The sequence below is a fragment of the Lynx canadensis genome, chromosome A1 (genome assembly GCF_007474595.2).
Source record: "Lynx canadensis isolate LIC74 chromosome A1, mLynCan4.pri.v2, whole genome shotgun sequence".
NCBI classification, from domain to species: Eukaryota; Metazoa; Chordata; class Mammalia; order Carnivora; family Felidae; genus Lynx; species Lynx canadensis.
The window spans coordinates 136,065,421-136,092,663 of NC_044303.2; the positions used below are offsets into that span (position 1 = coordinate 136,065,421).

Consider the following 27,243-nt stretch of genomic DNA (forward strand, 5'->3'; position numbering starts at 1 on the left):
TCCTCCGGCCCTTTCCGGGAGACAATTTAGTGGCGGGAAGATAGGCCTCTGAGGCTGCATCATCCCGTCCCAGGCCATACCTCCCAGCGCCAGTCAGAATGGAGATGCAACCCAGGGAACAAGCGGCCACCGAGTCCCCGGACTCCGGAGGCGGGGAAGGCAGGCCACCACAGGTCGCCGGCGCCCAGGAGGCACGTCCCGAGGACCGCCTGACCCTACTGCTCAGGTTGTTCCCTCTGGCTCGCTCGGCCACATCCAAGTGGGCGTCGTGGGGGAGAGCTCCATCCTTAGCTCTCAGAGCCCCTAAGGCTGCGAATTCTGACTCGGTCGCTTCGTGGCAGTGTCCTCGAGTCATTCATTTAAACGCCTTAAGCACCGTTCTTAATCTTAGAAACAGAGGAAGATTACACCTTCCTAGTAGAGATGCAGTGGGGGTTAAATGAGCTACTCACAGGCAAGCGTTTAGCACAGAGACCAGGGCCCTTAAGGCCTTCGGAGCTGTAATTTCCTCCCCTTTTCTCGTGCACTCACGTCCTGGGCTCCCGATTTTCCAGCGCGTAGTGAGGTGCATCTAAGGCCTCAGCTACGTGAATAAACGTTGTCTTTCCTCTTTCTTTTTATGGTTATGACCCTTTTCAATCTAGAAGCCTCATTTGTTATATTTCTCTACCAAGAGGATGATTGATGTTTATACGTTTCCACCAAGCAGTTGCTACGGGAAGATGTGATGAGAAAGGGTATCAATCCGGTGGGCAAACAATGGCACAGGGCCAAGTCTATTCTACTGCCTGTTCTGGTGTGGCCTCTCAAGCTAGGAATAATGTTTATGTTGGGGCGCCCGGGTGGCTCAGTCGGCTAAGCGTCCGACTTAGGCTCAGGTCATGCTCTCACGGGTCGTGAGTTCGAGCCCCGCATCGGGCTCTGTGCTGACAGCTCAGATCCTGGAGCCTGCTTCCGATTCTGTGTCTCCCTCTCTGCGCTTCCCCCGTTCATGCTCTGTCTCAAAAATAAACATTAAAAAAAAAAAAAAAAGAATGTTTATGTTTTTAAGTAGGTGGGACAAAAAAATTTCCTGGAGGAAAGTTTAAAAACACGTGAAAATTATTTGAAATTCTAATTTCAGTGCCCTTAAGAAAGGGTTTATTGGAACAACTTTTCTTGCTACAGGGTATGAGTTGAGTAGCTCCAGCAGAGACCTTATGAATCACAAAGACTAAAATGTTTGTTGTTTGGCCTCTACAGAAAAAAATTTGTTCTAAACCCTAACGAGGTTTTTTTTTTTGTTTTGTTTTGCTTTAACTCCCCAAAGCATTGTAACTATTTTAGATTTACCACTGCTTTGAAAGGTCTTGGCTACTAAGCCTCACAACCTCGCTTTAAAAATTCCTTCATACCTACAATATAAAATGCTAAAATATTAAACATAAAAGATAGCCTTTTGGGGCGCTTTGGTGGCTCAGTCGGTTGTTAACTCTTGGGGTTTCAGCTCGGGTTATGATCTCATGGTTCTGAGTTCGAATCCTGAATCTGGATTCTGCTTGGGATTCTCTCTCTCTGCCCCTTCCCTACTTGCTCTCTCTCGCTCTCTCTCAAAAATTGATCAACTTAAAAAAAGAAGAGATCAGGGACACCTGGGTGGCTTAGTCCGTTAAACGTCCCACTTCAGCTCAGGTCATGATCTCCCGGTTCCTGAGTTCTAGCCCTGCGTGGGGCTCTGTGCTGACAGCTCGGGGCCTGGAGCCTGCTTTGGATTCTGTGTCTCCCTCTCTCCGCCCCTCCCCCGCTCATGCTCTGTCTCTCTCTTCTCTCAAAAATAAATAAACATTAGGAAATTAAAAAAAAAAAAGAAGAGATCACCTTTTGTATCTCAGGTAAAAGGAAACTGTTCCTACAGTGTCTTAAAATGCTAGCCTACCTTCTTAACCTATAAGAAATCGTTCTTTTCATTTGGAACTTTAAATCTAAGGAACTTATACCATGGAGATTTAGAAGTCTGTCTAATGTTACTTAGCTACTTATGTAGGTCTCAAAGTCACAGAGCAGTTTCAGAATTATGAAACTACCATGTAAATGTAAAACATGTTGTTAAGTATAACTTAATAACTAGTTAGCATCTTACCCATAGCTTTTCTACTTATTTTATGTATGATCTTGAATTAACTACAATCATAGGACAACTGAGAAACTATATGAATTATCTATCCAAGGAGTAGTATCTTTGTTATTTTTCTCTGTCTCCTAAAAATGTTACAGTCTGTTTTTAAACTCATTACAGTGTTTGCAGTTTTCACCATTTTGATCTGTTTGTTTGTGTGGCCCATATTTATTTCTTCAGTGTGGCGTATTAAGAATAAATTTAAAAGTCAAACTTCTAACTTTTATTCTTAGATGCTGTTTCCCCACTGGATTCCATTTTGTGTTTTGTGTCTTATTCTGAGGACTTTTTTATTTTTTAAGATTTTAGTTTTAAACAATCTCTACACCCAACATGGGGCTTGAACTCACCACCCCAAGATCAAGAGTCCCATGCTCCACCACCTGAGCCAGCCAGGCACCCCATAAGATTTCAGTGTAGTTGACACAGTGTTGCATTAGTTTCAGTTGTACAACTCACTGATTTGAAGTTTGTACATTGTTCATATTGAAGTATGAACACAGCATAATGTTCACCAGGAGTATAGCTACCATCTGTCCCATTATATCACTATTACAATATCATTGACTGTATTCCTCATGCTCTGCTTTTTATTCCCGGAACATACTCATTCTGTAACTGGAGGCCTGTATCTCCCTCTCCCCTTCACCCATTTTGCCCATCTCCCACCCACCTTCCTCTTCTCTGGCAACCATTAGTTCTCTTTATTTATAGTGTTGATTCTGATTTTTGTTTATTCATTTTTTTCCTTAGATCGCATTTGTGTGTGGAATTATATAGTATTTATCTTTCTCAGTCTGACTTATTTCATTTAATATAATACCTTTTTGGTCCATTGTGTTGTCTCAAATGGCACGATCTCATACTTTATGGCTGTGTAATATTCCATACTGTGTGTGTAGGTATATATATACATACACACATTTTCCTTATCTGTTCATCTACTGATGGACATTTAGGTTGATTCCATGTCTTGGTTATTGTAAATAATGCTGCAGTAAACAGAGGACTGCATATATCTTTTGGAGTTAGTGTTTTTGTGTTCCTTGGTTAAAACCAAATGGAATTATTGGATCACTTGTTATTTATTTATTTATTTATTTATTTATTTATTTATGAGAGAGGGAGTGTGAGCAGGGGAGGGGCAGAGAGAGAGGAGGGAGAGAATCTTAAGGGACTTGAAATCATGACCATGAGATCATGACCTGAGCTGAAATCAAGAGGTAGATGCTTAACAGATTGAGCCACCAGGCCCCCCTCATCATGTGGTATTTCTATTTTTTAATTTTTCCAGGAACTTCCATACTGTTTTCCACAGTGGCTGTACTAATTTACATTCCCACCAACAGCACACGAGGGTCCTCGCCAACACTTGTTTCTTGTCTTTTATTTTAGCCATTCTAACAGATGTGAGTGATGTCATTGTGGTTATGATTTGTTTCCCTGATGATTAGTCATTTTGAGCATCTTTTCACATGTCTGTTAGCCATCTGTATGTCTTCTTTGGAAAAATGTCTATTCAGGTCGCCTGCCCATTTCTTAATCAGATTGTTTGTGTTTTTGGTATTGAGTTGTGCAACTTTTTTGTATATTTTTGATATTAACCTCTTATCAGATATATCATTTGCAAATATCTTTTTCCATTCAAGTTGGTTGTTCTTTTTGTTGATGGTTTCCTTTGCTATGCAAAACTTTGTATTTTGATGTAATCCCAATAGTTTATTTTTAAAAAATGTTTATTTATTTATTTTGAAAAAAGAGAGTGCATGTTTGCTTGCACACGTGCAGGAGGGGTAGAGAGAAGGGAAGAGAGAATCACAAGTAGACTCCTCACTGTCAGCACAGAGCCCATTGTGGGGCTCAGTCTCATGAACTGTTGAGATCATGACCTGAGCCAAAGTCAAGAATCCAACACTCAGTTGACTGAGCCACCCACGCGCCCCAAGTTTATTTTTATGTATGGTGTTAGGAAGAAGTCTAGGTTATTTTGCATGTAGCTGTCCGGTTTTCCCAGCACCATTTATTGAAAAGACTGTCTTTTCCCCATTGTATATTCTTGCTTCCTTTGTCACAGATTAATTATCTCTATACATGTGGGTTTATTTCTGGGGTCTCTCTTCTGTTCCATTGATCTATTTCTCTATTTTTGTGATAGCACCATACTGCTTTGATCTCTATAGTTTTGTCGTATATCATGATATCTGGAATTGTGAAAGCCCCAGATTCATTCTTCTTTCTCAGGTTTGTTTTGGCTATTTGAGGTCTTCTGTGGTTCCCTACAAATTTTAGTATTAATTGTTCTAGTTTAATGAAAAATGCTGTTGGTATTTTGGTAGGGATTGCATTGAATCTGTAGATTGCTTCGAGTAGTATGGACATTTTGGCAATATTTTAAAACGTTTTTTTAATGTTTATTTTTGAGAAAGAGATAATGTCAGCGGGGGAGGGCCAGGAAGAGAGAGTGGGACAGAGGATCTGCTCTGTGTTGACAGCAAACTGCCCCATGCAGGGCTTAAACTCATGAACCTTGAGATCATGACCTGAGCTGAAGTCAGATGCTTAACTGACTGTGCCATCCAGGCGCCCCTTGGCAATATTCTTTTAACAGATGAACATGGAATATCTTTACCTTTGTTTGTGCCATCATCAAGTTTCTTTCATCAGTGTTTTATAATTTTCAGAGTACAGGTCTTTCACCTCTTTGGTCAAGTTTATTCCTAGTTATTTTATTCCTTTTGGTGCAGTTGTAAATGGTGTTGTTTTTTAAAAATATCTCTTTCTGTGACATTGTTAGTATATAGAAATGCTACTGATTTCTGGGTATTAATTTTAAATACTGCCTCTTTACTGAATTCATTTATTACTTCCAGTAGGTTTTTTTGGTTGAATCTTCAGGGTTTTCTATGCATAGTATCCTGTTGTCTGCGAATACTGACAGTTTAACATACTTACCGATATGGATGCCTCATTTCTTTTTCTTGTCTGATTGCTATGGAGAGGACTTCCAGTACTATGCTGAGTAAAGATGGATCAAAGTGGACATCCTCATCTTGTCACCTTAGAGGAAAGCTCTCTGTTTTTCACCATAGAGTATGATATTAGCTGTGGGTTTTTCATGGAAGACTTTTATTATGTTGAGATATGTTCCCTCTAACTCTAATTTGTTGAGAGTTTTTATCATGAATGAATGTTTAATTGTGTCAAATGATTTTCCTGCTTCTATTGAGATGATCATATGATTTTTATCCTTTGTATTGTAGATGTGTATGACATTTATTGATTGGCAAATATTGAACTACCCTTGCATCCCTAGAATAAATCCCACCTGATCATGGTGAATGATTTTTAAAAAATGTTTATTTATTTATTTTGAGAGAGAGAGAGTGTGTGTGTGTGAGTGGAGGAGGAGCAGAGAGAGAGAGAGAGAGACAGAATCCCAAGTGGGGCTCGAATTCACTGACCATGAAATATGACCTGAGCCAAAACCAATAGTTAGACACTTAATCAACTGAGCCACCCAGGTGCCCCAGTGAATGATTTTTTTTTTTAATTTATTTTTGAGGGAAAGAGAGAGAGAGAGGGAGGGATGTGGGAGGAACAAAGAGAGAGGGAGACAGAATCCGAAGCAGGCTCTGTGCTCACAGCCTTGAACACCGGGCTTGAACCCGTGAACTTAACTGACTGAGCTACCCACGTGCTCCCATGAATGATATTTTTTTTTAATTTTTTTTTTTAACATTTATTTTTGAGACAGAGAGAGACAGAGCATGAATGGGGGAGGGTCAGAGAGAGGGAGACACAATCTGAAACAGGCTCCAGGCACTGAGCTGTCAGCACAGGGCCCAATGGGGGGCTCGAATTCAGACCATGAGATCATGACCTGAGCTGAAGTCGGAGGCTTAACTGACTGAGCCACCCAGGCGCTCCAATGATATTTTTAATGTATCGTTGTATGTGGTTTGCTAATATTTTGTTGAGGATCTTTGCATCTGTGTTTATCAGGGATATATTAGCCTGTAATTCTTTTGTGTGGTGTCCTTTTTTAAAATTTTTTTTTTTTTTTTGAGAGAGAAATAGAGACAGAGCATAATCGGTGGAGGGGCAGAGAGAGAGAGAGAGAGGGAGACGCAGAATCCGAAGCAGGCTCCAGCCTCCAAGCCATCCGCACAGAGCCCCTTGTGGGGCTCGAACCCATGAACCGCGAGATCATGACCTGAGACGAAGTCAGATGCCCAACCAGCTCAGCCACCCAGGTGCCCTGTGTGTGTGGTGTCTTTATCTTGTTTTGGTATCAAGGTAATGCTGGCCTTGTAGAATGTATTTCAGAGTTTTCCTATCACTTCTATCTTTTTAGAATAGTTTGAGGAGAATAGGTATTAACTCTTCTTTAAGTGTATGGTAGACTTCACCTTTGAATCAATCTAGTCCTAGACTTTTACTTTCTGGTGGTTTTTTGATTAGCAATTCAATTTTGTTATTGTAATTAGTCTGTTAAGACTATTTAATTTCTTCCTTGTTCAGTTTTGGAAAATTGTGTGTTTCTAGGCATTAGTCGTTTCTTATAGATTGTTCAGTTTGTTGGTATATAATTTTTCATGGTACACTTTTATAAGCCTTTGTATTCCTATGGTGTCAATTGTTACTTTTCTTGATTCTGATATTATTTATTTGGGTCTTTCTCTTTTTTTATTGATGAGTCTGGCTAAGAGTTGTTCAATTTTGTTTATCTTTTCAAAGAACAAGTTCTTGGTCTCATGATTTTCTTTTTTCTGTTTTGTTCAGTTTTTCTTTAGTCTCTATGTCATTTATTTATGGTCTTATCTGTAGTATTTCCTTTCTTCTACTTACCTTGGTTTTGTTCTTTTTGTAGTCCCTTTTAGGTGTAAGGTTAGATTGTTTATTTGAGTCTTTTCTTGTTTCTTGAGGTTGGCCTGTATTGCTGTATACTCCCCTCTTAGAAATGTTTTTGTTGTGTCACAAAGAATTAGGACCATTATGTTTTCGTTTTCATTTGTCTCCATATATTTTTTTATTTTTTCTTTTATTGCTTCACTGACCTACTGGTTGTTTAGTATCATGTTGTTTAGTGTCTTCGTGTCTGTATTTTTTCCAGTTTTTTTGTATTGTGATTTATTTCTAGTTTCCTACCATTGTAGTCAAAAAAGATGCACAATATGATTTGAATCTTCAATTTATTGAGATTTGTTTTTTGACCTTATCTATGATCTCTTCTGGAGTACACTCTGTGCACTTGAAAAGAATGTGTATTCTATTGTTTTTGAATGGCATGTTCTATATATGTTGTTTTGTCCCTCTGGTCCAACTTGTCATTCAAAGGCATTGTCTCCTAATCGATTTTCTGTTTGGATAATGTATCCATTGATGTAAGTGTAGTGTTAAAGTCCCCCTACCATTATTGTATCACCATCAATTTCTCTTGTTGTGTCTGTTAATATTTCTTTATGTATTTAGATGCTCCATTGTTGGATTTGTAGATACTTAAAAATGTTATATCCTCTTGTTGGATTGATTCCTTTCTGATTATGTAATGCCCTTCTTTGTCTCTTGTTACAGTCTTTGCTTTAATGTATTTAAGTTTATTTTTATTTGAGAGAAAAGAGAAAGATAGTGTGAGTAGGGAAGGGGCAGAGAGAGGGAGAGAGAAATAATCTCAAGCAGGCTCTGCACTATTAGCATAGAGCCTGATGTGGGGCTCAAACCCACCAAACAGTGAGGTCATGACCTGAGCTGAAGCCAAGAGATGGAGCATTCAAACAACTGAGCCACCCAGGTGCCCCAAGTCTTTGCTTTAAAGTCTTTTTTTGAAGAAGAAAAAAAAAGTCAATTTTGTCTGATATAAGTATTGCTACCTAGGTTCTTTTGGGGTGAGGGGAGGCTTCCATTTTCATGGTGAATGTTTTGCCATCCCTTCACTCTCAGTCTATATACATCTTTAGGTCTGAGATGAGTCTCTTTTAAGGCAGGACATAGATAGATCTTGTTTTCTTTTTAATCCATTCTGCCATTCTCTGTCTTTTGATTGAAACATTTAAGCCATTTGCATTGAGAGTAGTTGTTGATAAGTGTGTACTTATTGCCATTTAAAAAAAATTTTTTTTTGTTTATTTTGAGGGAGAGAGAGGGAGGGGGGCAGAGTGCAAGCAGGGGAGGGGCGGAGAGAGAAGGAGACACAGAATCCGAAGAAGGCTCCAGGCTCCAAGCTGTCAGCACAGAGCCCGAGGCGGGGCACGAATCCACGAACCGCAAGATCATGACCTGAGCCGCAGTCGGGCGCTCAACAGACTGAGCCACCCAGGCGCCCCTACTTATTGCCATTTGTAAAATGTGTTTTCTGCTGTGGTTGTAATTTTTCTGCAAAAGACCTTTCTTGCTCTCTTTCTTTGTAATCGGTGAGTGTAGTGTTTGGTTTCTTTCTCTTTATTTTTTGTGTATCTATCATAGATTTTGGGTTTGTGGCTACCATGAGGTTCCTATATAACATCCAAATAAATAGCAGTCCATATTAATTTGATGTTCATTTAAATTCAAACATATTCTATAAAAAAAACAAAAACCAGGAAACTGTGGAAGAAAAAATATTTTCCCCTTCTCTACCCTTTTTACTGTGTTTTCCACATTTTATATATATCTTGTCATATTTTACATCTTTTCATGTATCGTTTTCTTATATCTTATTTGGCCATTTCTTTTCTACTTAAGGAAGCCCCTGTAACATTTCTTGTAACACTGGTTTAGTGGTGATAACTTCTTTATTTTTTCTTTTTTTGGGAAACCCTATCTCTCCTTCAAATCTTAATGATAACCCTACAAGTTTAGGTTAGTTTTTTCTTTTCAGTACTTTGAATATGTCATGTCACTTGTTTCTGGCCTGCAAAGTTTTTGCTGAAAAATCAGCTGATAGCTTCATAGGTTTTCCTTTATAGGTACTTTTTGTTTTTCTCTTGCTGCTTTTAATTCTCTCTTTATATTGTTAAAAAATGTTTATTTATTTTGAGAGAGAGAGAGAGAAAGAAAGAAAGCATGAACGGGGAGGGGCAGAGTGAGAGGGAGAAAGAGAATCTCAAGCAGGCTCTGCGCTGTCAGCACGGAGCCTGACATGGGGCTCAAACTCATGAGCTGTGAGATCATGATTTGAGCTGAAATCAAGAGTTGGACACTTAACTGACTGAGCCACCCAGGCATCCTCTCTTTATCTTTAACCTTTGATATTTTAATTAGTATGTGTCATGGTCTGGACCTCCCTGGGTTCATCTGGTTTGGAATTCTCTGTGCATCTAAACTTCTTTTCTCTTTTAGCTGTTCTGTTTACATGCTTTCCATCACTGTGTCTTCCAGACCACTGATACATTCTTCTGCATCCTTTAATCTGTTGATGGCCTCTAATGTGCTTTTTATTTAAGTTATTACATTCTTCAACTCTGATTGGTTCCTTTTAGTATATTCTGTGCCTCTATTGAAAATCTCACTGAGTTCTTCCACTCTTTTCTCCAGCCTGGTGAGTATCTTTATGATCATTACTTTAAATTCTTTTTCAGGCATATGGTTTATTTGTTTCATTGAGTTCTTTTTCCTTTTGGAGCATATTCCTCTGTTTCCCCATTTTGCTTGACTTTTTGTGTTTGTTTCTATGGATTAGGCAAATAAGCTACTTCTCCTAAACTTGAAGGAGTGCACTTGTGTATGGTGTCCCCAGTGCAGACTGTGTGGTTGGTGACTTTTGCCGGCTGGAGCTGGAGCTGTGTATGCTAGTTTCTCTTCCAAATCGTAGCACGTGTCCATCTCTCTTCCTGCTGTCTTTTTGTTCTCTTTATTGTTGGTTTATTCAGTAGCTGTTCACTCAGCCCTTAGTTCTTCAAGAGGAATAGGGCATTTAATGGATGTAACTTGATGGGGCACCTGGGTGGCTCAGTCAGTTAAGTGTCCAACTTCGGCTCAGGTCATGATCTCACAGTTCGTGAGTTTGAGCCCCGTGTCGGGCTCTGTGCTGACAGCTCAGAGCCTGGAGCCTGCTTCACATTCCGTGTCTCCCTTTCTCTGCCCCTCCCCCATTTATGCTCTGTCTGTCTCTCTCTCAAAAATGAATATTAAAATTTTTTTTAAAAAATAGATGTAATTTGGTGTGTTCTGTGGAGGAGTTGAGTTCAGTTTTTCTATGTTGTCATCTTGAACCAGAACTCTTTGTGCCCACTTTATTATATTTTTCTTTTTCTTTTTTTTTTTTAATTTTTAACAAACTTTTAAAATATTTATTTATTTTTGAAAGAGAGAAAGAGAGACAGAGTGTGAGCAGGGGATGGGCAGAGAGAGAAGGAGACACAGAATCTGAAACATGCTCCAGGCTTTGAGCTGTCAGCACAGAGCCCAATGCAGGGCTCGAACCCTTGAGCTATGAGATCATGACCTGAGCCCAAGTTGAGGTTTAACTGACTGAGCCACCCAGGTGCCCCTATTTTTTACTTAAGTAAGCTTCGTGCCCAGCATGGAACCCAACATGGGGTTTGAACTCATGACCCCGAGATCAAGAGTTGGACACTTAACTGACTGAGCCATCCAGGTGCCCCTCTTTAGGCCACTTTAAATAAATCAGGCAAAACTAGAAGACTTATTGCTGAGTTTATTAACATTCATTAAATGCATAAACTTCTGGAAAAAAATGAGTTGGTTTATCCTATATTAATGAATAAAACCTCAGTAAATATATGACCATCTGGGGCACCTGGCTAGCTCAGTCAATAGAGCATGTGATTCTTGATCTAGTGGTCATGAGTTCAAACTCCATATTGGGAGTAGAGTTTACTTAATTAAAAAAAAAAATACACACACACATATATTACTTTCTCTTCTCTTTATCTGTTTTTAGGCTGAGAGCACAAACTAAACAGCAACTCTTGGAATATAAGTCAATGCTTGATGCGAGTAAGTATTTTCATTTTCAAATAAGATTTTGTGAGCTTGATGATGAATAGTATCCTAGAGAAAAGAATATCAACTTTACAAAAAGTCATTTATTATAGGAACAGGAGTGGCAGCATAATATAGTGGTATACTATGTGAGAAGGCAAAAAACAAGCTTGCCCCAGCCCTCAGGAACTTGTTAGGGGTTCAGGAAATTGATTTTAAAAAGTAAATAACAATGCCGGACAATTAAATTCTGTTGATCAGAGAATTGGGAAATTCCTGTGGGAAGGAGTCCTAGAACTTGCTACCATCAACAACTTGGAGATTAAATTAGCAGATGAGATGATTGTTAAGCAAGTGATCTAAGATCTATACTTTGAGAAACACTGGAATATAGAGATGAGAGGCAGAAGGGAGATCAGCTTAAAGACATGAATGACAAATTTTCAATTCTAAACATTGAACAGATTTAAAGTTATCTTTTAGAACTATTAATCCAGAAGTCTTAGGGAGCAAGAGATTACTAAAATAATGGTTTAGCTCTCCTGAAGTACTAACCATTCTTGCCACCTGATTTGTAAGCCCTTGGGTTACAAAGATAGGTTTTGGTGAATCTTTCTTTCTCTGTGAAATGAGCTTAAGGAATAAAACCAATTAATACTTTAGGTTGAATCAAGAGTTTTGTTTTTTGTTTTTTTTTAAATGTTCATTTATTTTTGAAAGAGAGAGAGCATGAGCTGGAGGAGGCAGGGAGATGGGCAGAAAGACAGGGAGACAGAATCCGAAGTAGGCTCCAGGCTCGGAGCTGTCAGCACTGAGCCTGATGTGGGGCCCGAGCCCACGAACCACAAGATTGTGACCTGAGCCAAGTTCAGATGGTTAACCAGCTGAGCCACCCGGAGGGCCCAAATCAAGAGTTTTGAAGGGGCACCTGGATGGCTCAGTCATTTAAGCTTCTGACTCTTGATTTCAGCTCAGATCATGATCTCACAGTTTTGTGAGTTTCAGCCCTGCATCGGGATGTCAGCATGGAGCCCATTTGGGATTCTCCCTCTTTGTCTCTCTATCTTTCTCTCTCTGCCCCCCTCTCTCTGCCGCTTTCTCTCTCTGCCACTCATGCTCTCTCTGTCTCTCTCAAATAAACTTTTGAAAAAAAAATTTTTTTTTTTCAACGTTTATTTATTTTTGGGACAGAGAGAGACAGAGCATGAACGGGGGAGGGGCAGAGAGAGAGGGAGACACAGAATCGGAAACAGGCTCCAGGCTCTGAGCCATCAGCCCAGAGCCTGACGCAGGGCTCGAACTCCCGGACCGCGAGATCGTGACCTGGCTGAAGTCGGACGCTTAACCGACTGCGCCACCCAGGCGCCCCTAAACTTTTGAAAAATTTTAAGAAAAAAAAAAAAGAATTGTGGAAAACCTGAGGGGCCACATAGATATCTTACTTCACCTGAATACATGATTGAACTTAGGAACTTTTCAGACTCTGCTCAATTTGTTTTATAGGTCCATAGATCTGAAGGTAGTTCTCGTGTATTGTCTGATATTCCAGGCTTTCTAAAAATATATTTTTTGTTTATTTATTTTGAGAGAGAGAGAGTGCGAGCAGGGGAGGGGCAGAGAGGGAGAGTGAATCCCAACCAGGCTCTGCATTGTCAGCGCAGAGCCTGGACATGAGGCTCAATCTTATGAACCACGAGGTCATGACCTGAGCCAGAGTCAGACACTTAACTGACTGAGCCACTCTGGCACCCCCTTTAATTGTATTATTAGTGTTATTGGATTTGCATTCTTTGTTTATAAATGCAGGTTTTCTTTTCATGTATCTACCTATACATATAGATTTATATGTAGGAATCACTGTATCTATGTATATAACTAGCAAGTATTTTCTCCCAGTTTGTTGCTTGCCTTGTTTTTTAACTATCTTTTGAGGAACCAAAGGCATTAATTTGATGCAGTGCTTTTTATCAAGTTATTTGGTCTTTTGTGGTGTATGATTTTAAGTCCTAAGAATCTGTGACCACTCCAAGGTCATAAAGATTTTCTCCTTTGTTTTGTTCTATGAGGCTTTGGGTTTTAGATTTAACATTCAGTTCTGTGGTCCTTTTTGAGTTAATTTTTTTGTATGGTGTGAGCTAAGAATCAAGATTCATTTTGTTTTTTTCCCCTACAGAAATCTAGTTTTTCTAGCCCCTTTTGTTCAAAGACTTTCCTTTCTCCATTATTTATGTGTAGGTTTATTTTGGGTTTCTTTTCTCTGTTCCCTTGAGGTATTTGTCTATGCTTACAATAGTGCCACAGTATCTTCATTTCTGTGGCTTTATAGTAAATCTTGATATCACTACTGTAAGACTTCTAGTGTTGTTCTTCTTTGTCAATATTGGTTTGACTATTCTAGGTCCTTTGTGTTTCTCTATGCATTTAAAAAAATTGTTTTTGGGGCGCCTGGGTAGCTCAGTCGGTTAAGCGACCGACTTCGGCTTAGGTCATGATCTCACGGTTTGTGAGTTCGGGCCCCGCATCGGGCTCTGTGCTGCCAGCTCAGAGCCTGGAGCCTGCTTCTGATTCTGTGTCTCCCTCTCTCTCTGACCCTCCCCGACTCATGCTCTGTCTCTCTCTGCCTCAGAAATAAATAAACATTAAAAAAAAATTTTTTTTTAATTGTTTTTATTTATTTTTGAGAGAGAGACAGAGTGCAAGCAGGGGAGGAGCAGAGAGAGAGGTAGACACAGAATCCGAAGCAGGCTCCAGGCCTCAGGCTCCAAGCTGTCAGCACAGAGCCCGACGTGGGGCTTGAACTCACAAACCATGAGATCATGACCTGAGCTGAAGTTGGAGGCTCAACTGACAGAGCCACCCAGGCGCCCCTCTATATGCATTTTAAAATCAGCTTGTTGTTTTCTTTCTTTGTTTTTTTTAAAGTTTATTTGTTTTGCGAGAAAAAGAGAGATTGTGAGCTGGGGAGGGGCAGAGACAGGGATAGAGAGAGAAGCCCAAGCAGACTCCAAACTGTTAGTGCAGAGCCTGATGCTTCCTGAACCAAGCCAAAACCAAGAGTCAGATGCTTAACCAACCGAACCACCCAGGCATCCCCAGCTTAACAATTTCTACAGAAAAAAAAAAAAGTATTAGAATTTTGTTTGGGATTTGATTGGGCTCTATAGATCATACTGGGGAAATTGTATTAGCCGTATTGATTCTTCTAATACCTATACATAATGTATCTTTTCATTATTTTAAAGTGTTCATTATAGAGCTCATGTACATATTTTGTTAAATTTATCCTTAAATATTTCATGTTTTTGAAAAAAATTTTGCAACATAATTTTATCTTTTAATTTCTAGTTGTTTGTTGCTAACAGATAGACATAGAGATGATTTTTTTTTTTTTTTTATTTTTTTATTTTTGAGACAGAGAGAGAGACAGAGTATGAACGGGGGAGGGTCAGAGAGAGGGAGACACAATCTGAAACAGGCTCCAGGCTCTGAGCTGTCAGCACAGAGCCCGACGCGGGGCTCGAACTCACGGACCGCAAGATCATGACCTGAGCCGAAGTCGGCCGCTTAACCGACTGAGCCACCCAGGCGCCCCGAGATGATTTTTTTGATATTGCATTGCTCATGTTAATATTTTACTCCTTTTTTTTCTCCATTATTCTAAAACTGGCCTCTTCCATATGGTAACCGCTAGTCCATGTGACTATTGAGCACTTGAAATGTGATTAGTCCTTGGGAGGAGCTATAAATGTAAAATACAGAAAAAAATTGTAAAATATTTCATTAGTAATTTTAAATTAATTACATGTTGAAATGCTAATATTTTAGACCTATTGGGTTTAAATAAGTTATACTGAAATATTTTTACTTGATTTATAACATGGAAATGAGAAATTTAAAATGAAATTTAGGGAAATTGGGAGGGTGGTAAAAGAATAAGTTTTTGGGGGGCACCTGGGTGGCTCAGTCAGTTAAGCATCTGACTCTTGATCTGAAATTAGGTCCTGATCTCAGGGTCATGAGTTCAAGCTTCATGTTCATGAGTTCAAGTCCATGCCCAGCGTGGAGCCTACTTTTTTTTTTTTTTAATTTTTATTTATTTTTTAAATTTACATCCAAGTTAGCATATAGTGCAACAATGATTTCAGGAGTAGATTCTTTAATGCTCCTTACCTATTTAGGTCATCCCCCCTTCCCACAACCCCTCCAGTAACCCTCTGTTCTCCATATTTAAGAGTCTCTTATGTTTGTGTCCCCCTCCCTGTTTTTTATTATTTTTGATTCCCTTCCCTTATGGTCATCTGTTTTGTATCTTAAAATTCTTATATGAGTGAAGTCATACGGTATTTTTCTTTCTTTCTTTGACTAATTTCTTCAGTATAATACCCTCTAGTTCCATCCACCTACTTGAGAATGTCAAGATTTCGTTCTTTTTGATCGCCAAGTAATACTCCATTGTATGTATGTGTATATATACATGTATATATGTATGCCACATCTTCTTTATCCATTCATCCATCGATGGACATTGGGCTCTTTCCATACTTTGGCTATTGTTGATAGCTCTGCTATAAACATTAGGGTGCATGTGCCCCTTCGATACAGCATACCTGTATCCTTTGGATAAATACCTGTGAGTTGTATGGTAGTTCTATTTTAGCATGGAGCCTACTTTTAAAAAAAAATTAAATGTTTGGTTCGAGTCTCTGGCTTCCATTATATTTCTGTTGGACAGCACTTTTTTTGAAGAAGAAGAAGGGAGAGGGGCAGAGGGAGAGAGAGAGAGAGAATCTTTTTGTTTGTTCATTTGTTTAGAGAGAATGCAAGCAGAGGAGTGGGGCAGAGAGAGAGAAAATCCCAAGCAGGCTCCATGCGGAAGGTGGATGGAGCTCAATGCAGGGTTTGATCCCAGACCCTGGGATCATGAATTGAGCCTAAATCAAGAGTCAGATGCTTAACCAACTGAACCACCAGATGTCCCTGGACAGCACTCTTCTAAACTGTTACTAACTTCAAAAAATTATTTATCTGTAGGTGAAGAAAAAACTCCAGAACAAATCATGCAAGACAAGCAAATTGAAGCGTATGTCATATTTTTAAATTGTGTGTGTGTTTTTTTAAATTTTTATTTATTTATTTTGAGAGAGAGGGAGAGTGCAAGCAGGGGAGGGGCAGAGAGAGTGAAAGGGAGAGAGAGAATTCCACGCAGGCTCCATGCTGTCAGCATGGAGCCTGATGTGGGACTGGATCCCGCAACCTATGAGATCAGGACCTGAGCTGAAACCAAGAGTTGGAGGCTTAACCGACGGAGCTACCCAGGTGCCCCTCAATTTTGTGTTTTTTACTAAGATTTGATACTATTACCCATCTTACACCATTGTCTTCTTTTTCCTTTTCTTTATTTTTCCAAATAATTTTTCATGCATGTACTGAGAAGTTGTTGATATACGGTATGTTCTTACGTTACATTTGTGATCCCATTAGCACTTTTGGCATTCCCCCTTTACAACATAATTAGTAAAGTATTTCAGAGGTATCTGTTTATCAGATCTATAAATGCATCAATGTGGGGGTCTGTAGAATATTTTTATCAAGAGAGAGTCATTTTACTTTTTAAAAGGTTTGCTTTATATATTTATTCTAATGGGGAATTTTTTTTTATATTGCTGAAATTCTTTTGTTCATGCTTCTTTGATAGTAAAATTGAAGACCTGGAAAATGAAATTGAAGAGGTGAAAACTGCTTTTGAAATAAAAAAGCTTGCATTACACAGGTAATTATTAAATTTTTGGTATAAACTCGTGAACTGAATGCAAAATCGGTATGATTTGAGGTAGAGTTAATATTTTAACTAGTCTAAATGATTAATCAAGTGAAATGATCATCAGATAATGGTCACACAAATTTTGAGCCCTGAGAGAAAAGTTAACATCATTCATTAATACCTTCATTAGAAGTAGTTATATAAGATTCAGTTAATAAGGAAATATCAGACAAGGAAGTAGAAGGGTGAGCTTAAATCCCATTCAATGTTTCAAAGGATTATTAGATTCCATTACTGCGGTTAACTATTAGTCAAGTAAAAGAATTGTCATCAAGTTTAAATACATAAATATATATAATTTTTTTTTAATGTTTATTTTTTTGAGAGAAAGAACATGAGTGGGGTAGGGCAGAGAATAGACTGAGAATCCCAAGCAGCACCTCTGACAGCACAGAGCCTGAAGTGGGGCTCAAACTCACAAACTGTGAGATCATGACCTGAGCCAAAAATCAAGAGTTGGATGCTTAACCGAGCCCCCCAGGCTCTCCTAAATATATTTTTCATATAGGTTTTGCCTGTCTGTTTTAAAATTCATTCAACAAATATTTGAGTGCTTACTATGTCTTAAGCTTTATAGTAGGTGTTGGTATACAGCTATGAATAAGGTAAATAAGCTATCTTACAGATTTGTGATCTGAATTAATAATTCCACTTAAATGAATGACTTTAAATTGTTTCCTTATATTTGTGGCCTTCCCAGATGAATTTCTTATACATTTAATTGAAAAGTAGTTAAAGGCCTCTTAATCATTTCCAGCAGTGAACATTTTTCCCTCTTCTCAAGCTGGCTCATTGTATAGATAATATATATATATATATATATTTTTTTTTTAATTAATTAATTAATTTTAAGTAAGCTCTATGCCCTACATGGGGCTTGCATTCATGACCCCAATTCAAGAGTGCATACTCTGCCCACTGAGCCAGCCATGTGCCCTAGATCATATTTTTCAAGATGACTTCAGAACTATTAAGAGATCTTATTTTAATGAGTCAAATTTTTTTGTGTGACATACGTGAGGAAATGACCTAAATATTGCTAAGTTGATTGCATTTTCATTATTATTTATTTATTAATTGTTTGAATTTAAAAATAATTTATGGAGTTTGTATATAGGTGTATTTTAAAGTTTACGTTCAAGTATGGCTTTATATTCCCTTTCTCCATTTCAGGCCTGTGCTAATCTCTGTAGTGTGTTAATGCTTAATGCTTCCTGCTGGCCCTTCGCCAAGGTGAATGGCTGGGAGAGCAAACCTCAGGCTGATTTCAAGTGTCATCAGCCCCTCAGCATAGGAGTGCACAGCCCTAGCCATCTTGTCATTTTCATTTCTGTAACTTATTTGTCAAAGTATTTCCCTTACAGTAGTGTTTTAAAAACTACTTTGGTTTAGGTTACATTTAAAGGAAATCAATCTTTAACTTGTAATATTTAATTTTTTTCTTTTCAACGTACCACAAATGTTATCCATGTTTTATAATGCAAGCTTTTTTTCCTTGCATTATAGGATGCAACTTTCTGCTGCACTTAAAAGAAACCTGGAGAAAATTAACCCCCAGACCAGGTACGTTTGTTTTTTCTTCTGGATTTGTTAAGGATGAGAATAAGAAGGGACATTGGCATAATGACTTCATTTTTGTGGAAAAAAATTTTTTTTAATGATTTTATTTATTTTTGAAGGAGAGAAAGAGAGCGACAGCATGAGCAGGAGGGGCATGGTGCAGAGAGAGAGGGAGGCAGAGGATCCAACTCGGGCTCTGTGCTGACAGCAGACAGCCCAATGTGGGGCTCGAACTCAGAAACGATGACCTGAGCTGAAGTTGGTTGCTTAACTGACTGAGCCACCTAGGCACCCCAGTTTTGTGGACATTTTTTTAATTTACCATCAATGCCAACCACCTATATCTGAGGAATAAGAAAAGTGATGGAAGTTTTGTGCACCCTCTTCAGCATTATACTTTTTATAGTCCTGCCAATATTTTGTTTGTATTGCAGCCCTAAGAAGCAATGGAGATTTTTAGCCAGAAAATCTGAAAATTTGAAGGAAGATTTTGAAAGTTTATTTTTGTTCAGTGTTTACTGTAAAACAGGAACAGGGTTAATGTCATTTAATCCAGTAACCCGATGAGATAGGAATGCCTCATTTTTCATTGGCAGAAATAGTTTGTATGTGTTAAACTATTTGCGAAGGAATATAAAATAAAAACTTCGGCGGTCAAGGTTCTCTATGATCTTGTCCTATGTGTCTGGTCTTAGAGGCCTTACCTGTTCTAAAAATCTTGTGATAAAAGATCCCCTACCATTAGCACCATAAAAGTGCTGGATGCATTTGAGCACTTCCCCTTTTTGGGTGTCTTAGTTCAGACTGGTAATGCATTCTCCCATATTCCCTTTAACTCCAGGATTCCATAAATCCTAAAATCTGAATTTAGGCCCTCCTTGAAAGGAGAGCTTTAAACTTTCTTGAGTTAAAGAGGTACAGGACATATTGACACCCAAAGAGGACAGAAAGACCAAGTAGGCTGTGATAGTGCCTTTAGCATGTTTTGAAGTTTACAAACCAGTATAGCTATAATTAGTAGAAAATGAGCTTAGCTTTCCCAGGTCTCTGCAAAGATTCCCATTTTCAGCCTCCTTAACAAACTCCTTCTGCAGTGTTCTCAAATGCCTGGCTGTTTATCAGAACAATTAGTATTATCACAGAGATCACATTCCTGGTCCCATTCCAAACCTTTTGACTCAGTCTCCGAAGATAAATGAGGGTGGTGGGGGTGATCTGGTGATCCACAAAGGACTGTGGCACTTTGAAGTATAAGAACCATTGTTCTTACCCAGTCTTACATTACACCCTTTGGCTCCAGCCATACCAAACTAGTTGATCTAGGTAATTATTTCATGTCCTTTAAGATTCCAGGGTTTCCCTTGTTGTACTCTGTGCTTAACTCTCAGCAGTTCATATTTATTGCTGGTTGTAGTGGCACTGTGCTATAGTTGTGGATTTATTTATCTCTTTCAACAGATTTTTTTCCTCTCTGTGTTTTATTCTACTTTACATTCCTGGTGCCTAACACAGGTTTTTGTTGAAGACATGAGGGTAAAAACACAGCTTATTCAGTGAAATTATTCTTGTTGATGCTATAATGATAGATACATGTCTTTGTACATTTGTCAAAGCCATAGAATGTATAGTACCAAGAGTGAACCATAATGTAAACTGTGCTTTGGATGATAATGATGTGTTAAATGTAGATTCATTTGTGATGAACAGATCTTTCTTTATCCTGGGGGATGTTGATCGTCAAGGAGGCTGTGCTTGTGTCATTGCAGGGGCAAATGGGTCCCTTCCTTCAGTTTTGCTATCAGCCTAAAACTGCTCTAAAAAATAAAATGTATTTATTTTAAAGCAGCTTATTAGCAAGTTATTAGGGCTTTTTCTCCAAAATAGATTTTTAGAAACATTCATACATGCTTAAATTTAATATTTTTTTGTCTGTGATTACAGATTTTTCTAGGGAAATGCATCTCTAATTTTACTGTTTTTATTATTTTGTTTGCATCTGTAATTTTTTTTAGTTTGTTTATTTTGAGAGAGAGTGAGCAGTGGGGGGTTGCTGCGGGGGGGGGGGGGGGGGGCGGGGACGGCTAGGGAGGCCCTGGGAGGAGGAGGGACAGAGGGGGAGAGAGAGAGGGAGGAAGGGAGGGAGGGAGGGAGAAAATTCCAAGCTGTCTCCAAACCCAGCATGGAACCCGACATGGGGCTCAAACCCATGAACTACGGGATCATGACCTGAGCCAAAATCAAGAGTTGGACACCTGACCCAACTGAGCCACCCAGGCGCCCCTGCATCTTTAATTTTAAATAGAAATTTAGTTTACATCAAACTTCTCCAGGTTTATTTTGTTAAATGATGACTTTCTATTAAAGTATACAGTAAATTTCATGAAAGGAAATAGATAGTAATCGATGTGTGTTCATTAATGAGATTTTTTTATTTTTAATTAAGGTTAACAAGTCATATTTTTTATTCCTTTTCAGTGTGCTCATGGATAACATGAAACACATATTAAAGCTAAACAAATTAATCATGAAGTCACAGCAGGTAACTGCACTTTGGGCTCTTTACACATTCTCATGATTTCAGTAACTTGATGCTGGCAACTGTATTGTGTATCATTATATAGGATTTCCCAGAGGTTACTGGTATGATTGGAATTCACAGTCCTTAAGTTTCCTCTTTTTCATAACTCAGTTATTTCTGACATTGTGGCTAATTATCTACTTGTAATTTAAGCTACTGTCCTTTGTCTCTTTTTTGTATGGAAATAAAGGGATCGAGAGCTAGATAGAGGTTTTGGAAAAGGAGAACTAATAGATAAAATTCAATGATGTAAGTGTTACAGGTTTGTTCTTAGGTAATGTGCCTTAATCTTTATTTCTAATAACAGGAATCTTGGGATTTGGAGGAAAAACTGCTTGATGTTAGAAAGAAGAGATTACGTATGTAGAACAGTTTGTTTTGGCTTTCGTTTTGTTTTCTTGTAGAAAACATTTTCACTTACTATGGAGATTGATAAGGCCAGTTATCTCAGCCATTGAGAAATTTCTTAGCTTTCAAATTTTCTCATAATTTTACACATGGCATTTTTGAAAAAAATTTTTAGTTTACTTTTGAGAAAGAGAGAGCGCGTGCAAGTCCGGGAGAGAGGGGCAGAAAAGAGATGGAGTCAGAGAATCCAAAGGAGGCTCCAGGCTCTCATCTGTCCTTGCGGAACTCGACATGGGGCTCGAACTCAGGAACCTTGAGACCATGACCTGCCCTGAAGTTGGATGCTCAACCAATTGAGCCACTCAGGTGCCCCTACACATGGCATTTTTAAAAGTAGTAGTCAGGGGCATCTGGGTGGCTCAGTTGGTTAAGCATCTGACTCTTGGTCATGATCTCAGGTCATGATCTCACAGTTTCATGAGTTCAAGCCCTGTCTCGGGCTCTGTACTGACAGTACAGAGCCTGCTTGGGATTCTCTCTCTCTCTCTCTCTCTCTCTCTCTCTCTCTTTCTCTACCTACTTCACACCGTATCTCTCAAAATAAATAAATTGAAATAAACTTAAAAAATAAATAAATAAAAGTAGTATTAAAGTGTATTTAGCTTGATTTTTTTGTTTGTTTTAGACCATTAAATCACAAAATTCATACATTCTCAGGGAAAAAAAAATGATACGGAAAAGTATAGTGTGAAATTCATAACCTCCTTCCTATGTGACCACAGTTAAGCATATATCATTCCAGCATTTTTCCCTGCTCATATAAACATATTAATATGTACATAATTTTTAATATACATATACATTATTATAAATGATCGGTTGATACATATGATTCTACAGCTTTTTAACTTAATGAACATGAATGAGATGGCTTTTTGTATTAAAGTTATTGAAATGTTTATTTCAAAAGTAATACACATTTTCAGAATTTAGAAACAGAAAAGTATACTTAGGAAAAGTAAACTATCAAGAGATAATCATCTTCAGTGCTTATTTCTTATCAAAGTTGGCCTCATTTTATTCTATGTTGTAAACTGCCTTTTTCACTTAATAGTATAGGCATAATTTATTTTTAAATATCACACAAATTTGCCTGTTTGTAAGTAATCTCAGGGTCAGAAGTAGTCTTGGTCATCTGATCTAATCATCTTTTGGATGTTTAATGTTTTTTCCATTGATCCCAACCTACTTTTGATCCATTAATGTCAAGGAACCAAGCTCCTGGGACACACCCATTTATGTTTTCAAATCGTTTAATTCTTAGAACATTTCAGGAACTACACTAAAAGGTTGCTGATATTTTTATCTCTGGAGAAGAGAATCTTTTCAGTGAAAATTTATCTTGTTGATATGTCATTTATGTAAATAAAGGAGGAAAAAATATTTCCTTATGTATATCTCTGTCTATTTTTTTGACAGCCCAGTATAAGTCCACTTAACTTGATGCCCCTTCATATATATGTAGACAGCCATCATTGTCATACATACATACTGTGAACATTTCATGGAGGACATTGCTAAGTGTAAAATTAAAATATTGGTATTTTGTAGCACAAAAGTCATTTTCAGATCAAAATGGAACTGCACCCTAAAATGATGCTTATTACATATTTTCTCTTGACTGAAATAGGAACTGTCCTGCTTCACAGTTTTTCAGGATTCTTGTTTGTAGTTGTTAATATGTAGTGTTTTTTTGTTTTTATTTTTAACCTAATAGAATTAAAACAAGCTTCAGAAAGTAAGCTTTTAGAAATACAGACTGAAAAGAACAAACAGAAAGATGATTTGGCCATTATGGAAAATTCAGACAAGATAAAGACCGTACAACAAAACCTACAGACGGAGATACAAGTTACTACAGTGATTCAACATGTGTTCCAGGTAACATTTATATAAATTAGGAAAGGAGGTAAAGAACTTTTTAAAAATGATTGTTTCTCTTATTTTCAGATTTGCTTTCAGTTAGTCTTTGACCCTGAAAAAATCATGAATTTAATACTATATACTAGTCTGCTTACATATATTTGGAATTTATGTGTATTTAATATTTAAGGCTTTGATTTTTTTATTATGTTTAATCTTAGGCACTTATAAGTGGAATGATTTTAGCAGCTCCGTGAAGGCAGAATGGTATAATGGTGGAGACCATTAGACTTAAACTAGGGAGAATGGGGAAAACATGGATGGGGGTGATGGGAATCTAGAATTACAATACTGACTACAGCTTAATAGTTCTGGACCTTGAACAAATAATTTAAGGTTTTTTAAACATCACTTTCCCTGTTTAGAAAGAGAGGTTGTGAAAACTGAAGAAGATAATTCATGTTAATCTGTTTAGTATAATGTCTGGCCAAACTAAATTCTCAATAAGTGTTGGTAGTTATTATCATGTCACCTATTAAAAACTTTTTTCACCTCTTAAATTTTATGTGTTCCTTTATTAACTGCCTATCATGTGTCAAAGCAAATGCTTATTATGTGTAAAGCATATCCTTGTAGAATATGAGTTCTTGTATCTAAGCATAAGAAATTTGTCCTCAGGTCTTAAACTACGTTTTAGCAACAGTGGGTTACTTGATTAGGAGTTAAGGAAGTCCCCTAGGCTATCCTCAAGTGGAGGATTGCATTATAAGGACAGGATTATTTTCATTTTTGGGGGTACATGTTCCTTCCTACTACATTGAGTCTTCTGTTATTGTGCTTTTCTTATTTTTTTTTTTTTTTTTTTTTTTTTTAATTTTTTTTTTCAACGTTTATTTATTTTGGGGACAGAGAGAGACAGAGCATGAACGGGGGAGGGGCAGAGAGAGAGGGAGACACAGAATCGGAAACAGGCTCCAGGCTCTGAGCCATCAGCCCAGAGCCCGACGCGGGGCTCGAACTCACGGACCGTGAGATCGTGACCTGGCTGAAGTCGGACGCTTAACCGACTGCGCCACCCAGGCGCCCCAAGTCTTCTGTTATTGTGCTTTTCTTAAGTTTTATTCATATACTCTTAATTAAGTCTTATTTAATGAAATCATTGCTTTGTTAAGCAGAACATAGCTGTGGCTACCTTAGGAGCTCCTGCCCCTAATGGGTTTACTTCTATTTGAATGCTTACTTCTACTTGCCTTTGTAATTTAATTGGATTTATAAACACTAGCCCAAGAGCAAGAAAATACTATAGATAGACCAAATTTTATAATTTTGTACAAAACAATATAACATTTATATTCTAAAATCTGTTTTAACAGGATTTCAATTAGTAACTTGCTATCATTGAGCCATAGTTTTTTTTTTTTTTTTTTTGGGACAGAGAGAGACAGAGCATGAACGGGGGAGGGGCAGAGAGAGGGGGAGACACAGAATCGGAAACAGGCTCCAGGCTCCGAGCCATCAGCCCAGAGCCTGACGCGGGGCTCGAACCCACGGACCGCGAGATCGTGACCTGGCTGAAGTCGGACGCTTAACCGACTGCGCCACCCAGGCGCCCCGAGCCATAGTTTTAAAATAATAAATAGGGCATAACAGTTTATGCTTAAGCTATTTTTCACTGTAGAAGTGCAAAATGACTCTGAATCGGAGCTGCAGTCTTTTTCCTTTAATCTAGAATACCATTGTAAAACTCCTTAGCAGGTAAAAACTATCCACAAAACTGATGAAGCAGAAAAAATTGTTATAAACATTGTAAATATTCCTTAGCATTATGGGGATCAAGGCCAAAGTCTTACTTAAAGTGGAAATTAATATGCAAGAATGTATTTTTTTCATAGAGTAAATGCTGACACCTAGTTTGGTAAATATTTCAAAACATCGTTGAAAGCAGATTTTTAAAAAGCTTGTTAAATTTTCAAAAGTACTTAAAAATTTAATGTAAAAATTTTCTTCTTTTTTTTTTTTTTTTTAATTACAGAACCTCATTTTAGGAAGTAAAGCCAACTGGGCAGAGGATTCTGCCTTTAAGGAAATTGTTCTACAGCTTGAGAAGAATCTCACCATGATCAAATAAGAATTTCTGTTTTATTATTTTTTGTTTCCATCTTTCATATATCATTTAAATAGCATATTTCAAGTAATTTTTTTTAGTGTTTTTGGAACTATTCTAATACTGCAAATTTTTTGTAACTTAACACTATAATACGGAATCTATTGTTTTAGATATGATAATTAAAGTGACTGGCATACTCCAAAAGAATCTGAAGATTTTATTTTATTTTTTTTTATTTTATTTTTTTTATATATATGAAATTTATTGACAAATTGGTTTCCATACAACACCCAGTGCTCATCCCAAAAGGTGCCCTCCTCAATACCCATCACCCACCCTCCCCTCCCTCCCACCCCCCATCAACCCTCAGTTTGTTCTCAGTTTTTAACAGTCTCTTATGCTTTGGCTCTCTCCCACTCTAACCTCTTTTTTTTTTTTTTTTTCCCTTCCCCTCCCCCATGGGTTCCTGTTAAGTTTCTCAGGATCCACATAAGAGTGAAACCATATGGTATCTGTCTTTCTCTGTATGGCTTATTTCACTTAGCATCACACTCTCCAGTTCCATCCACGTTGCTACAAAAGGCCATATTTCATTTTTTCTCATTGCCACGTAGTATTCCATTGTGTATATATACCACAATTTCTTTATCCATTCATCAGTTGATGGACATTTAGGCTTTTTCCATAATTTGGCTATTGTTGAGAGTGCTGCTATGAACATTGGGGTACAAGTGCCCCTATGCATCAGTACTCCTGTATCCCTTGGGTAAATTCCTAGCAGTGCTATTGCTGGGTCATAGGGTAGGTCTATTTTTAATTTTCTGAGGAACCTCCACACTGCTTTCCAGAGCGGCTGCACCAATTTGCATTCCCACCAACAGTGCAAGAGGGTTCCCGTTTCTCCACATCCTCTCCAGCATCTGTAGTCTCCTGATTTGTTCATTTTGGCCACTCTGACTGGCGTGAGGTGATACCTGAGTGTGGTTTTGATTTGTATTTCCCTGATAAGGAGCGACGCTGAACATCTTTTCATGTGCCTGTTGGCCATCTGGATGTCTTCTTTAGAGAAGTGTCTATTCATGTTTTCTGCCCATTTCTTCACTGGGTTATTTGTTTTTCGGGTGTGGAGTTTGGTGAGCTCTTTGTAGATTTTAGATACTAGCCCTTTGTCCGATAGGTCATTTGCAAATATCTTTTCCCATTCCGTTGGTTGCCTTTTAGTTTTGTTGGTTGTTTCCTTTGCTGTGCAGAAGCTTTTTATCTTCATAAGGTCCCAGTAATTTACTTTTGCTTTTAATTCCCTTGCCTTTGGGGATGTGTCGAGTAAGAGATTGCTACGGCTGAGGTCAGAGAGGTCTTTTCCTGCTTTCTCCTCTAAGGTTCTGATGGTTTCCTGTCTCACATTTAGGTCCTTTATCCATTTTGAGTTTATTTTTGTAAATGGTGTGAGAAAGTGGTCTAGTTTCAACCTTCTGCATGTTGCTGTCCAGTTCTCCCAGCACCATTTGTTAAAGAGGCTGTCTTTTTTCCATTGGATGTTCTTTCCTGCTTTGTCAAAGATGAGTTGGCCATACGTTTGTGGGTCTAGTTCTGGGGTTTCTATTCTATTCCATTGGTCTGTGTGTCTGTTTTTGTGCCAGAATCTGAAGATTTTAGTCTTGCAAAGTTCCCTGCCAAAAGACATCTAATCTAGCTTTCCACTGAATGTAGACATTTTTTACAACATTCCTGGCAATCCCAACTGTCATTTGGAATTTCTTTTTCTTTCTTTTTTCTTTCTTTCTTTCTTTCTTTCTTTCTTTCTTTCTTTCTTTCTTTCTTTCTTTCTG

At 38.1% G+C, this 27,243-nt stretch overlaps 1 protein-coding gene across 1 annotated transcript; it reads left to right on the top strand.

Moving 5' to 3' along the window:
* Positions 1-25,618, top strand: CENPH (centromere protein H). The gene is made up of 9 exons (XM_030322324.1): positions 1-226; positions 11,037-11,092; positions 16,109-16,157; positions 16,773-16,847; positions 18,405-18,461; positions 20,934-20,997; positions 21,344-21,395; positions 23,162-23,325; positions 25,340-25,618. The coding sequence occupies exons 1-9, from the start codon at positions 99-101 to the stop codon at positions 25,433-25,435; spliced, it is 741 nt and encodes a 246-aa protein (XP_030178184.1). The 5' UTR covers positions 1-98; the 3' UTR covers positions 25,436-25,618.
* The last annotated feature ends 1,625 nt before the right edge of the window (positions 25,619-27,243 follow it).

Excerpts from the sequence above, each read along its gene's own strand:
- CENPH (XM_030322324.1), top strand. The coding sequence starts at position 99 with ATGGAGATGCAACCCAGGGAACAAGCGGCCACCGAGTCCCCGGACTCC. Across the intron at positions 16,158-16,772 it reads CAAGACAAGCAAATTGAAGC|TAAAATTGAAGACCTGGAAA; the intron begins GTATGTCATATT and ends CTTCTTTGATAG. Across the intron at positions 18,462-20,933 it reads AAAATTAACCCCCAGACCAG|TGTGCTCATGGATAACATGA; the intron begins GTACGTTTGTTT and ends ATTCCTTTTCAG.